Here is a 15,305-nt window from a genome sequence, read left to right on the forward strand (position 1 = left end):
TTAAGGGATGTTGCAAGCTGCTGGCACCCCTCATGATATAATATTGGGAGGAAACTTTAATCTTTTGATGGACTCAGTCCTTGATCATAATGAAGCAAAAGTGTATAAGCCCCCTAGAGCAACACTGACACTTCACAGGATGTGTAAAAATCTTGGTCTTACAGATATTTGGAGACTTTTGAACCCATCTGGTAGGGACTATACATTTTTTTCATCAGTCCATAAGATTTTTTCTAGAATAAATATTTTTTTTTTTTTTTGGTATCTAAGTCCCTCATTTCATCTGTTTTTGATTGCTCAATTGGAAACATTTTAGTCTCAGATCACTCCCTGGTGAGTTTAGAGGTGTTGCCACAAATGGAGAAAAAGAAATCATATAGTTGGCACTTTAATGTATCCCTTTTGCAAAATCCTGATTTCCAACAAATGTTAAAGGCTGAAATCAAGGTTTATATGGAAACCAACTGGTCCTCAGTATCCTCTGTGGGCGTGGCTTGGGAGGCACTTAAGGCGGTTCTTAGGAGTCGGATCATACAGTATGCCTCATTCATCAAAAAATCCAAAGCACGAGAACTCGTGGAGTTGGAAGGAATATTAAAAGTGCAGAGGCAGAGCTGAAGCACCGAATGTCATCTGATGGCCTCAGGGAATTGACCCGATTGAAATACAGATATAATACTATTTTGTCGCAGAAGGTGGAGTTTTGGTTATTCAGGGCAAGACAGTCATACTTTGAGATAGGGACAAAACAGGGAAGCTTTTGGCTAGATATATAAAGCAGAGAGAGTCTTTTTCTACCATTCCCTCAGTGAAATCTGCTGGTGGTGAAATATTTACCTCGGCCATTGATATTAATAATGCTTCTAAAGAATTCTATTTTGATCTCTATAGTTCCACGTCTTCGTCAACTGATGAGGATATTAGAAAGTTTGTGGAACCATTAGAACTTCCTAAACTGACGACTGAGCAAAAAAAAATTATTCTAAGATAACCTTGGAGGAGCTTGGCAGGCCTTGCCGCAGTTCTTCTGATAACATTAGGCATTTCATCAATATAATGTGTCAGTGGCGAATCATAAAACTCCGGTCGCTGCAATCTCTTGACGCCGAAAAGGCATTTGATATGGTAGAATGGGATTATCTTTTTAAGATTTTGGAAATATATGGGTTCGGAAATACTTTAATTGGATGGATTAAGTTAATTATAGACACCCGGTAGCGGTGGTACAAACAAATGGATTAATTTCAGATTATTTTACTCTGGATAGGGGCACCTGGCAGGGTTGCCCTCTTTCCCCATTATTGTTCTGTCTTGCCCTGGAACCATTAGCAGCCACGATAAGAAAGGAGGATGATTTTCCAGGGGTGATGGCGGGAGGTGTGGCGCATAAGCTTTTGCTCTATGCAAATGATATTTTATTATTCGTCTCCGACCCCACTAGATCTATGCCTTGCCTCCACAGAATTATTAATTCCTTTTCTAAATTCTCAGGATACAGAGTTAATTGGTCTAAATCCGAAGCTCTGGTTCTGACAGCGTACTGCTCAGTAACGGCTTTCAAGCCAGGCACCTCCCAGTGGCCCAAACAGGGATTAAATATTTGGGCATTTTATTCCTGGCAAATTTGTCTGATTTAGTTCGAGTTAATTTTGATCCCTTAATAAAAAGGTTCTCGAGTGATGTGAGCAGGTGGGCTTCATAACATGTATCTATGATTGGGAAGGTTAATGTTATTAAAATGAATTGTATTCCAAACTTTAACTACCTATTACAATCTCTCCCTATAAATGTCCCCCTTTCTTACTTTAAGCAATTTGATAGCAGAGTGAAGTCCTTCATTTGGAATGGTAAGCGTCCTAGATTACATTTTAACAGATTACATAGACCGATTGACAAAGGTGGGCTAGACCTACCCAAGATTTTGTTTTATTATTATGCATTCGGTCTCAGACATTTGGCTCACTGGTCACTTCCACCTGAGAGAGCCCCTCCCTGGTTTTGTATTGAACAGGAAGTTCTTGCCCCTATTTCACCATTGCAAAGCCTTTCTATCAAACTAATCGGATAAGTTAAGTTACACCCCATTATCTCGCATTTGCACTCGGTATGGACAAAAGTGTCCAGAGTGTTTAATACGGACATTTAATTAAATGCTGCCTCAAGCATATGGCTGAACCCAAAATTATATATTGATAAGTCCCCTTTCTGCTGGTCAGAGTGGATTGTGAGGGGGGTTGCTACACTCGATGACCTATATGAGAGCGGAGTGTTGAGATCGTTTGAAAATTTGGTTCAACATTTTGGGATTCCCAGATCTGAGTTCTATAGGTATTTACAGCTGCGCCACCTGTTCTGTATTGTTTTTTGGGAGTAGCATACACCCCCCTAAAGCGGCAGATACTCTGGGAGAGGTGATTACTGCTTTTGGAAAAGGTCATGAGGCATCAGTGTATTACTCCCTGTTAATTCAGGGTCTGGGGGATGGAGCTCTAACTTCTATCAATAGATTATGGGAGAAAGATTTCAACTTGGTATTGGAAGAGGGAGTGTGAGCTAGGATTCTAAAAATTGTCAAGTCTGTATCTGGAGATGCAAGGGTTCACCTTATGCAGTCCAAGGTTTTACATAGATTCTATTGGACCCCCTCTAGATTGTATAGGCTTGGTCTTAAAGACACTCCTACCTGCTGGCAATGCCAATCGGAGGATGGAGACACAACCCATGTTTTCGGGTTTCGTTTTCGTTTTCGAACCTTGCTGCTAAATCAGTTATGTTGTATGTTCAAAACAGGTATGCATATTAAAGATAGATAATGTGTTTTAATTGTGTGTAATTTATTAATGTTATAGTATTAATATTATTATAATGTATATTGTTATATACTTATTAAAATTGACTGATTCACATGGCAGAGAATATACCTTGGATACATACATCAGATGGAGCTCTAGAATGATGAGAGATGTAATGGGTGCATAAGTCTGTTTTAAGTGTTTCTCTTCACTCTACAGACAGTATTATTACACAATGCGTTTTTGCAATTTCTGCCTTTCTAGCTGTATTATGAGGGAGCACCACGATGTGACGATACAAAATTAGATCTATTCAATGTTGCGCACTTGCGATGAAGACAGCTTTGTTGATTATAAACAGGAGCAAAAGATTTATCGCATTGCTCGTTTATGACATGCCACAACACCATTCACATGTCCAATTAACAGGTTTATACCCATTTATATATGTAAAATCTAAAGTTCAGTAAATATGCGCTTCCCCACTGCTCGCACTCACAAGCTGCTGAACTGCACCACGAGTGAAGACAAGAGGGAGAGATGGTGATGCGATAGAGGGAATTCCCCACATTTTGAAAGTGAAACATGTGGGAATGATTAAAATTGTGCTCAATCCCCGCAATCCCACGCTATTGAGCTAACATTCGTTATTGAGATTTTAATCAGGTTACTTGTCTGGTCGGGCAAGTAAAATTCTCTTTAACTTGCCCGTTCAAAATCCCAATTGTCCCAGACAAGCGGACACATGTTTTATATATATATACACCCCAATCACCCTACTCAGGCTGGGGAGCCATCCGGCCTGTCACTTAACCCCCCCCCCCCCCATTTCTGGAGAGGAAATCTGCAACAGCCATCTTTGCCCCCTGTGGCCCACCTTGAACATAAAAGTTGGTATCCATGGCCAAACACTCCTTCTCTATCGTGCTGTACCTAGTCTCCCTCAGAGAGAGTTTACGACTAATGTACAGCACGGGGCGCTCCTCCCCCTCCACCATCTGGTACACTAAAGCTCCCAACCCCCTGTCCGATGCGTCCGAACAGAAGCGCCACAAATTGGTGTAATCTGAACGGTGTGTAAAATGCTGTCTTTTCAGGAGACATGGGAATTAAGGGGATCCGCCAATATCCCTTTGTTAAATCCAGTGTCGAATAAAAGTGATCCGCACCTAACCGATTGAGCAGCCCATCAATCCGAGGCATTGGGTATTTAGACACTGCATTGACTTTTCTATAATCCACACAGAACCGGACCAAGCTATCACTCTTTGGAACCAAAACCACCGGGCTGGCCCAGTCATTGTGGGATTCTTCTATTACCCCCATATTCAGCATGGCCTTTAATTCTTCCCGAACCACTTCTTTTTTGTGCTCGGGTAATCGGTAGGGATGACTATGTATCCACTACCCCTGGGGTAAGTTCGATATGGTGCCCTATGAGATTCGTATGACCGGAAAGAGGGGAGATCATGTCGGAAAATTCTCCTTGCAACCTGGCAACTGTGACTTGAGATGGTGAGAGGTGGTCTCCACAAGTGACTCGGGGTGACACAATCAGTGGCTCTTAAGTTCACCTCTGGTCCAAGCTCCTCCCTCTCCTGAACCATTATCGCCACGGGGAGGTCACGGGGACCGCCTCTCTCCACAGTTTTAGGAGGTTGAGATGGTAAATTGGACGTGCTCCACCTCTCTCCATTCGTTTCACCTCATAATCGATTTCCTCAACTCGCCGTGTGACCTCAAAGGGTCCTTGCCACTTGGCGAGTAATTTAGAGCATGATGTGGGGAGCAGTACAAGGACTTTATCTCCCGGTGTAAATAGGAGTACCCCTATTATACAGCCAAGTTTGATGTTCTTGAACCTGGAGCATATTCTCCTGTGTTAATTGCCCCAGTGTGTGGAGTTTTGCTCTCAGGTCAAGAATGTACTAAATTTCATTTTTGCTGTTTGAAGGTCCCTCCTCCCAATTGTCCCATAGGACATACAGCACGGCATGCAGTCTATGCCCATACAGTAATGTGAATGGGGAAAACCCTGTGGAGGCTTGCGGGACCTCACATACTGCAAATAACAGGGGCTCGAGCCACTGTTCCCAATTTTGAGCGTCTTCGTGCATTAACTTACTAATCATATTCTTTAGGGTCTGATTAAATCGTTCAACCAAGCCATCCATTTGGAGGTGGTAAACACTGGTCCGAATCGATTTAATCTGCAATGACTCATACAGTTTGCGTAGTGTACGTGACATAAACGTAGTGCCCTGATCAGTGAGGATTTCTTTCAGAATCCCCACTCGGGAGATATTTCTGAAGAGTGCCTCTGCAACACTTCACACTGAAATGTTGCGAAGAGGCACTGCTTCTGGATATCGCATTGCGTATTCCACCAGAACCAACACAAAGCGATGCCCGCATGCCATCCATTCTAATGGCCCGATGAGGTCCATACCATTTCTTTTGAAGGGGACCTCAAACAATGTAAGAGGACACAATGGCACTCTTGGGGTGGCCGGCGGATTCAGCAGCTGAAATTCACGGCATGACGGACCACCTGCGAACATCCCCGTGAATGTCTGGCCAATAGGAACAGGCCATTAGATGGTTCAGTGTCTTTTCTTGCCCTAAGTGACCCGCCATCAGATTATAATGACCCGTCTAGAATAAAATTTCCACAGTATTAACAATTAGGTTGTATCCTCTTTTGTCTAAGTGTCCTGCGTCACTCGATACAACTGATCCTTGATAACTGAAAAATATGGATATGAAAGTGCAATGTCTGACAGGAGGCGTTGACCATCAATCATTCTCACTTGGTCGAAGGCGTGCCTAAGGGTCTCGTCTTGCATCTGCTCCAGAGGAAATCCCCTGCAGGGAATCCTCTAAGGGCTGGGGAAGCTGAGACTTTCCCTCCCTTACATTCTTCTGACGTGGTGATAACGTAGATGGCCCTGGCACCACCTCCCCAGCCAGCAAATCACACACCACGCACGATACACTTTATTGCAGGGCCCATCCACACATATTCCCCTCAATAAAGTTGTAAATGCCAGCCATTTCGTACCCAAGATTAGTGGATGGTAGAGGCAGGGACTAACCACAGCCTCGGCACTATGCTTTTGTTCCCGACTGAATAATGACCATCACTAAAGGGTAATTCTGTATATCCCTGTGCACACACCTTACCTTCACCCGCCGGCTCATATCCAAAGCCTCAGATTGAACCAAGCTTTGGTGAATGGGGGTTTTATTACAACCTGAATCCACCAAGTCTTGGTATGTACCCCTCTTAATACTCACAGGTATCCAGAATGCTCTTGCTCGATCTGGGGCGGCCTGTGGCACATCGGGGATCCGGACCAATGTCTCCACCTCCACCGTGGGCATCGGTCCTGGAAATGCCCAGGGTCCCCACAGCTCCAACAGACCGGCCCAGACTTCAAGCCCACACCCGCTGCAGCGGATTCACCAGCCTGTGGGGGAACGGCACATGGGACCGGGAAACCGGTTTTGGAGTCTGAAATCCCAGTTTCTGGAAAATAGGAACAGGATGAGGGGAAGGAGAGGGTGAGAGAGGAGAGAGAGAGGGAGAGAGAGACAGAGAAGAGGGCTCACCAGCCCCCGAAAACGGCGCCAAATGGTCCTCAGCCAACTGAATTGCCTCTATCAGCGACACTGGGCAGTGGCACTGGACCCACTCCAGCACCACAAGGTCGATGTCAGCTCCGGCATCACAATCTTCTGCCAGCAACCGCCTCCAGCAGGCATCACAGAGCTGTTGGGCGAGTGCGAATGGGCATCCGAGCTCGCTAAATGTCAGCGAGCAGAAATGTCGACAATGTTGTTGTTGACATATGTATTCTGCGTATTCTTCCCAAACAATTCAACATTAGTTTCATCAGTCCACAAAACACTTTCCCAATAGCATTGTGGAGTGACAAGGGGGTCTTTGGCAATGTTTTTGTTTGAAAGCAGCGGCTTCCTTCATGCCTGTTTAATGTTTTCAGTTTTGTACACTAATGAACAGAGATGTTAACCAGTTTCAATGATTCCTCCAAGTCTTTAGTTGTCACTCTAGGGTTCTTTTTCACCTCGTTGAGCATTCTGCATCGTGCCCTTTGAGTCATCTTGGCTGGACGGCCACTTCTATGGGGAGTATCCACAGTACTAAATCATCTCTATTTATAGAAAATTTGCCAAACTGTGGACAGATGAACTGTGCTTTGTCTAAACTTGTGACTTTATTGAACATATATACAGTATATATACAGTATATGTATATATAATGTGTGTGTGTGTGTGTGTGTGTATACAGTATGTATATATATTAAAATAATGAATGAATTAAATATGTTAAGAAATGTTTTGTTTGTTTAGAATTTTGTATGAACTTATAGTTACAGAAGGACCAATTATTTAAATACATTTATGCCTCTAAAAAATATTTGAAAAATTTGAAAAGAAAAGTCTTAAAAAGTCTGCTTAAATACACCTTTTGTCATTTATAATAATATATAATTTATTTGTTATTTCTGCCTTGTTGAAATCTAAATTAATCTCATCATTTTGCAACAGACTGCTGAGGGCAGTGACTGCAGTAAAAATAAAATTTCTTATTTCCAAATTTCTTCCTCAAAAGTAATAATCTTTAACAGAACCATTAAAGAATTAGAAACAGAAACTTGAAATTTTCCTTATGATTCCCAATCCTAGTCATGACTTAAATGGTTGTACCTTTCACAGGCTATAGGGTTTAATTAACAAAAATGTACCAAAAAGTGCCATGGTATTACCATGTTTTTTTTTTAACATGGTACCTTAATAATACAATGGTCTTTTCAATATTCTTTGAAGTACCATGCAAATATCTATGAACTTGGCACCTTGGTATAAATGAAAGTAACATGGTATTACTATTATATACGAAAGACTTTCCATTCAACAAGAAATACAATAGCACAAGATCAGAATTTTGTTCCTTGAATGGTACTTACTGTATACCTTAATTGTGGTCGACTGATACGTCGGCCAATATTCAGTATTTTAAAATTACTGTCATTGAGAAAGTTTTACTGGTTGGCTGATTAATTTCTCAAGCCGCGACAGCGTAGAGAATCACCTGCTGTCATGTGAATGAGCCGTCAGAGACATGTAAATGACCAATCACAGTTCCTTTGGTTGTTACGTGCCATCGTGTTACAACAATAATAAGCCAGCATACAATAACACCTCATTTAAACTGTCCTGCGTGTCAGAGCCGTAACAGACCAGCAAGAGCTCATGATGTGTAGAGTGGTTGTGATTCATACTCTCTCTCTCAATCTCTCTCTTTCTCTCTCCTCAACAGTTACCGGTAACTTTTAACTGATAAAAAGGTAAACATAATTTATTTTTTTTTTTTAAATATGCGAATACCTTATTTAAGCAGATGAAATTTACAAACCTCACAAATTTGTGCAAATCCAAAGTTTTTTTTTTATCATGGAGCTGTAATGTTGAGACAGACTGAAGACAGGAACAGACGATGAAGATGAGTGAACCCAAGTGCAGAATTTATTAACAACAAGAAATCCAAAATAAGATGAAACAAACATAAACGACTTGACAACGCTACACCAAAACAATACTCGACAAAGACAAAGGCAAACATAAGGGCTATAAATACTCTGACATGGGTAACAAGTTAACAAGACCACCAATGAAAATACAAGACTGATAACAATATAACAAGACAATGAAACATGAACCAGTAACAAGACTAATAAACAAAGGAACCATTGAGAACAAAACACATGAAACATGGCGGGAACAAGATAATCACATGACTAGACAAGGAAGTGAACAAATTTCAAAATAAAAGACCTGAAGACATGAACAAACACATTTAAATGTGACATATCCCCCCCACTTAGAGTTCAGTAGGGAGCAGGGTGGGGAGGGGAATCTTGGAAAACACAAGGGATACAGAGGTGGTGGCCGTGGCAAATTGACATGACTACATGGCATGACGTGGTAGACGTGACAACATGGCAAGGCAGGGCAGGGCCACTTGATGTGGCAGACATGGTAACATGGCATGACAAGGTAGGAATAGTAACATGGCATAACGTGGACGCTGAGGCTTGCAACGCTGGCTCTGGGACAGATGAGGCTTGCAATGCTGGCTCGTTGGCCATGGCGGGCGTGGGATCGTTGGCCGTGGCAGGAGTGGGCTCACTGGCCGTGGCAGGCACTGGCTTGATGGCCGTGGCAGGCGCTGGCTCGTTGGCCGTGGCAGGTGCTGGCTCGTTGGCCGTGGCAGGCGTGGGCGCTGGCTTGTGAAACGTGGCAGGCGTGGGCGCTGGCTTGTGGAACGTGGCAGGCGTGAGCCTGGACCAGGGAGCAGAGGTGGGCCTGGACCGTGGAGCAGAGGCGGGCCTGTGACACAGCATGGAGCAGACCGAAGCTTGGCTGTGACAGGGCATGGAGCAGACCAAAGCTTGGCTGTGACATGGCACAGAGTAGGCCGAGGATTGGCTGTGACATGGCACGGAGCAGGCCGAGGCATGGCTGTGACATGGCACGGAGCAGGCTGAGGCGTGTCTGTGACATGGCACGGAGCAGGCCGAGGCGTGGCTGTGACATGGTGTGAAATAGACTCAGACGTGGCTGTGACATGGCATGGAGCATGGCCGAGGCGTAGCTGTGACATGGCATGGAGTAGACTCAGGATCCGGGGCAGAAGGTGGCACAAGCTCGGCGACCATGATGTGGGACCCTGGCTCGGCGACCATGACGTGGGACCCTGGCTTGGCGTGGCTGTGACATGGCATGGAGCAGACTCAGGCGTGGATGTGACATGGCATGGAGCAGACTCAGGCGTGGCATGGCATGGAGCAGACACAGGTGTGGCTGTGACATGGCATGGTGCAGACTCAGGCGTTACTGTGACATGGCATGGTGCAGACTCAGGCATTACTGTGACATAGAATGGAGCTAACTCAGGCGTGGCAGTTACATGGCATGGACCAGGCTGAGGTGTGGCTGTGACATGGCATGGAGCAGACTCAGATGTGGCTGTGACATGGCATGGAGCAGACTCAGGTGTGGCTGTGACATGGCATGGTGCAAACTCAGGCATGGCTGTGACATGGCATGGACCAGGCTGAGGCGTGGCTATGACATGGCATGGATTAGACTCAGGATCCGGGGCAGAAGGTGGCGCAAGCTCGGCGACCATGATGTGGGACCCTGGCTCGGCACAGATGATGACGATGAAGAGTGAACCCAAGTACAGAATTTATTAACAACGAGAAATCCAAAATAAGACGAAACAAACATAAATGACACTACTTGACTTGACAACGTTACACCAAAACAATACTCAACACAGACAAAGGCAAACATAAGGGCTATAGATACTCTGACATGGGTAACAAGTTAACAAGACCACCAATAGAAATATAAGACTGATAACGTTATAACAAGACAATGAAACATGAACCAATAGCAAGACAAGACTAATAAACAAAGGAACCAATGAGAACAAAACACATGAAACATGGCAAGAACAGGATAATCACATGACTAGACAAGGAAGTGAACAAATTTCAAAATAAAAGATCTGAAGGCATGAACAAACACATTTAAACGTGACAGGAGCACTCATATATTTTCCTCTGCAGTACATATTCTATCTGCCTGGATCAAAATTCAATTCCTATGATTTACATGACGGTCAGTCCATGAATCGCCAAGCAGGAGATCCGAAAGCTGTCATGAGATTACTGCTGCTTGCTTGATCCACACGAGCACAAAAGCACAACTTTTAAATAAAAGCGTTTCACGTGCGCTATCAGTTAAAGTCATATTCACTGTGCACTTTATGTAAAATTAGTTTGATTCTGTCTTTTGTGAGAAAATACGATTTCTAATGTCCACATGATGTCTGGGTTGCTGGACTACTGTGTGCACTGTTGTAAATTTCCTTCCAAATATATTTATAATTTCTTTATGTGCAAACAAATTACTAAAATGAGATGACTAAACAGAAACAAGGAGAAATTGCTATCTTAATTTAAAACATACAAACTCTTATTTTTTTTAAAGATTTATTTCTTCTTATTATACTTTTTTTTTTTTTAAGTAAAATGATATATATATATATATATATATATTTGCAATTTTACATGTATGTTATTTGCTATATTAAATTGTGTGATATATTGGTATTATGTGGGCCTGTCACCCACCCTTTTCTCTGGATATAGGCATCAGACTTAAAAAAAATATCAGTTGACCATTTTACCTTAATGTGGCACAAAACTAAAAATGTTCTCAGACTGTGTAAAATGTAAAACATTGCTGTTACTGAAACACACATATGAAACAAAAAAATCTCAGAAATAAATACCTGGCTGGTAATATCAGAGGGCATGGGTGACGGGGGTTTGGAGTAAACATTAGCATCCTGGGAAATGAAGCCAGAGTCGTGGGAGGAGACGCTGCTGAGACGGTGTGCGGCAGTCGTTAGTGGCTGGGCCAGGCTGCGGTAGCGACAGGACGAACTAGGTGAGTGAGTCTGAGAGCCACCAGAGGATCGAGAGGCACTACTATGGGCACTGTTTACACTGCTGCAGGGGCAGGAGAGGTGTGACAGGGCAGAAGACGAGACAAGAGTGGGGTACAGAGGGTGCAGGGGCATACAGTATGTGTTACAATGACTTCCTATTGAAGTATACGGTAATTGCTGCATCATTTAAAGGAACATTACAGGTTAAATGAAGCTGTTGATAGCGCTTAAGTTGTATTTAACCTGGAATATTAATTTAAGAGAGCACAGCACTGCAGTTACATGGAGTTGCTACAGTATAATCAGATTCGTTATTCAGCCACTTAATTACACAATAATTTCTGTGGGATTTAAACATAATTATGGCTGAATAACATTAATCAATAACCATTAGGCATTGCCTGTTTAAATCAAGGCTTTTACTGGAACAAAAAGTAACTAAACCTCTGTACATTTCCTTTTTCCCTGCGACTATATATGCTGTATGCACAGGTTATATTATGGTTTAGGATGTAGTCAGGGAGTTACAGATGTAAACACATAGTGAGACTGTGTAGCGCAGCAGTATCAGCAGCACCCCCCTCTAAATACACATTTAAAACTTTCTGCCACTAAATATTAGTTATATGCTGCCACTTTTCTATTTTATATTTTGCCACTTTAAAACGTATGCTTTGCAACAAACAGCAACTTGAAGTATATCAATTAAAACAAAACAACATATTACGCAACACAAGCAACAAATCTATTCACCAGAAATAAAGATTTAGTGTGCTAAGATAATATAAGAGATAGCATACAACTCTTTCCTCTTTCTCTCTCTCTCACCTGCACATGCTGCTTTTCCTGGAACCAGAGCTGCTGGGAGAGGAGGGGGGAGTCTGGTAGGACCAAGAGTAATCTGACCCCTTAAGATCTTGTATTACCTGAAAGAAATAGAAAGAAAGAGTGATCTTAGTTTTAGTCTAAGTTTGGTGTGTTTCTGTGAGGCACAGCACCTACTGCATAGCAATTTATTTATATAAGGAGTATGTGCAGACCTGCTCGCTGGCTGGGGGCAGCTTGTGGGGATCAGAGGTCAGCACAGTGAGGTCATCAATAATGGCCTGGAGATGAGTGATCTCTCCCAACATGGCAATCTCTCCATTCTAACAAAACACAAAGCCAAAAAATCACAAGTTCAAAGACCAAAACTATATTTAAAATCACATAATGTCTTTCAAATAAGAGACAGTAATTGAGGTAAGTGATACAGATGTCACACATTCTAAGATCATAACTGATTAAATAGACACTCTCTTAATTACCATTATGATAAATAACAAACCATTTTAAAACATGACAATGGCACAATATCTTTAAACACAGGGCATATGCAGGCAAAAAATTGGAGACATCTAACTGAACATATGCTTCTCATGGTCTTAACCTCATGCGACCCTGTGTACATATGCGTGGACGTTGTATTTTGGCTTCGCTATACACAATGCATAGTTTAATTTCATTTAAACCAACTGCTCTCAGTTCAGGATACTCTTTGTCTTTGGGAGAAACGCCAACAAAACTAAATCTGGTAAGAAACTTGATTAAGTTTTTACATTGAAGCCTGTTTGAGTCAAATATTAGAGTCTCTAATTTCAATTTATTGTGAAATGCCACGCTGCTAAACACAATGTACACTAATGTGTACAATAGGTCAAAGTTTTCATTAGAAATCCTATTTACTGTGCATTTTCAAATAGAGAAAAAAAAGTTGCTTTCAGAGGCTTTATATGGAGTTAGGATGAAAATAATGTGCATTTCAAACTGTTCTGAGACCAGTACAGAAAGACAGCACACTGGAGTCATTCACTAAATATGGAGCAAGGGAGCATCCAATAGCTGTCATATGAAGCCAAGTCCATTTAATCCAAAATTCCTATCAAAAGTTCAGTTTCAGGCTGAAGATGATGTTTGAACCATCATGTTTGGCAGATATGGGACAATAATAATCAGTACATAGATTCAGAATTTACAGTGTATAATTTTATTTTAATATGGTTGGCAGTGATTGGATGATGTTGACCATTCCATGTATCAGAATTAATTATGCTAATTTCTCATTGGTAAAATGCTTCAGCACAGGCTATCTATTTTGCTGCCAAAGTAGAAAAAAAACCCCACTGCAACATAAAAGTAAAATCAAGTCAAATAATTTGTATTTCTATAGTTTTTTTATTTGTGCTTTTCTCAATACACATTGTTCCAAATCAGCTTTACAGAAAATCAGCTGTGACGTATGTAATATCTCAAAAACATGAATAAGCAACACTCCTGGAAACATAATAAACAATTTTATAAAACACTGTCTGACTTTCTACAGCTAAAAAAAAAAAAAAAAACTTAGTCCCACTGTCCACATTTGTGAAAATATTTAGGAAATATATTTGCTCAAGAAAAATTTATTTTTTGCATGTTTATTAGGTGGTACTAGTTACAAATTAGAAATGGAAATGGAAAATGCACACAGTAGTCACACTCGGGTCTCAGGAGGTTAAAAGCTTTTTGATCTGAAGGCTGATGATTAAATGTTTGAAAATTAAATTGTTGTACTGGACAATTAAGGGAAAGCAGCTAACAAGTGGTTAGCAAACTTGGGAATATTTCAATATTGTTTAAAAAACATCCCAGGTGGACACCTAATGAGGTTAAGGGAATACTCCTTACCTAAGGTATGCAGAGCTATAATCAAGTCAAAACTTCTATTTTTGTTATTCAGTTTTGATGACTTTACTATTATTATAAAATGTGGAAAACAGTAGTAATGAAGTATGAGAATAAGCATCCAAACAATTGTGTATATATATATATATATATATATATATATATATATATATATATATATATATATATATATATATATATATATACTTCACAAAATAGATGGCATCATGAGGAAGGAAAAATATGTGGATATATTGAAGCAACATCTCAAGACATCAGACAGGAAGTTAAAGCTCAGTCGCAAATAGGTCTTCCAAATGGACAATATATATATATATATATATATATATATATATATATATATATATATATATATATATATATATATATATATGATATATATATATATATATATATATATATATATATATATATATATATATATATAATATATATATAATTGTGCCACCGTATTCATTTTTATTTCATTATAAAATTAAAATTTCATAAAAAAATAAATAAAAAAAACATTTGAAATTGATGACAAATAATGAAGAAAAGCAGCAAATAAGTGCCCAACATAGATGGGAACTCCTTCAATACTGTTTAAAAAGCATCCCAGGGTGATACATCAAGAAGTTGGCTAGAAAATGTAAAGAGTACATGTCTGCAAATTCTTGACAAAGGGTGGCCACTTTGAAGATGCTAAAATACAAAACAGTTTTGATTTATTTTGGATTTTGTTGTCACAACATAATTCCCATAGTTCCATTTATGTTATTCCATAGTTTTGATGACTTTACTATTATTCTAAAATGTGAAAAAAAAGAATGAAGTGTTTCAAAACTTTTGACTGGTAGTGTGTGTGTATATATATATATATATATATATATATATATATATATATAAACAGTTGAAGTCAGAAGTTTACATACACCGTAGCCAAATACATTTAAACTCAGTTTTTCACAATTCCCGACATTTAATCATAGAAAACATTCCATGTCTTAGGTCAGTTAGGATCACTACTTTATTTTAAGAATGTGAAATGTCAGAATAATAGTAGAGAGCATGATTTATTTCAGCTTTTATTTCTTTCATCACATTCCGAGTGGGTCAGAAGTTTACATTCACTTTGTTAGTATTTGGTAGCATTGCCTTTAAATTGTTTAACTTGGGTCAAACATTTTGGGTAGCCTTCCACAAACTTCTCACAATAAGTTGCTGGAATTTTGGCCCATTCCTCCAGACAGAACTGGTGT

General features: G+C 40.6%; 1 protein-coding gene across 2 annotated transcripts in view; it reads right to left on the bottom strand.

The window, feature by feature from the left end:
* Nucleotides 1-15,305, bottom strand: part of LOC127451437 (protein MTSS 2-like) — a 137,690-nt gene that overhangs the window by 29,398 nt on the left and 92,987 nt on the right. The window contains exons 8-10 of one of the 2 annotated variants that reach the window (XM_051716162.1): nucleotides 12,381-12,488; nucleotides 12,169-12,266; nucleotides 11,182-11,314 (exon numbers count right to left, since the gene is read on the bottom strand). In XM_051716162.1, coding sequence (XP_051572122.1) covers nucleotides 11,182-11,314; nucleotides 12,169-12,266; nucleotides 12,381-12,488 — 339 coding nt within the window. Of the gene's footprint in view, nucleotides 1-11,181; nucleotides 11,402-12,168; nucleotides 12,267-12,380; nucleotides 12,489-15,305 lie in introns of both variants that reach the window. The other variant, XM_051716154.1, reaches the window with a different exon arrangement.

Source organism: Myxocyprinus asiaticus, chromosome 2 (assembly GCF_019703515.2).
Source record: "Myxocyprinus asiaticus isolate MX2 ecotype Aquarium Trade chromosome 2, UBuf_Myxa_2, whole genome shotgun sequence".
In the NCBI taxonomy this organism is placed as follows: domain Eukaryota; kingdom Metazoa; phylum Chordata; class Actinopteri; order Cypriniformes; family Catostomidae; genus Myxocyprinus; species Myxocyprinus asiaticus.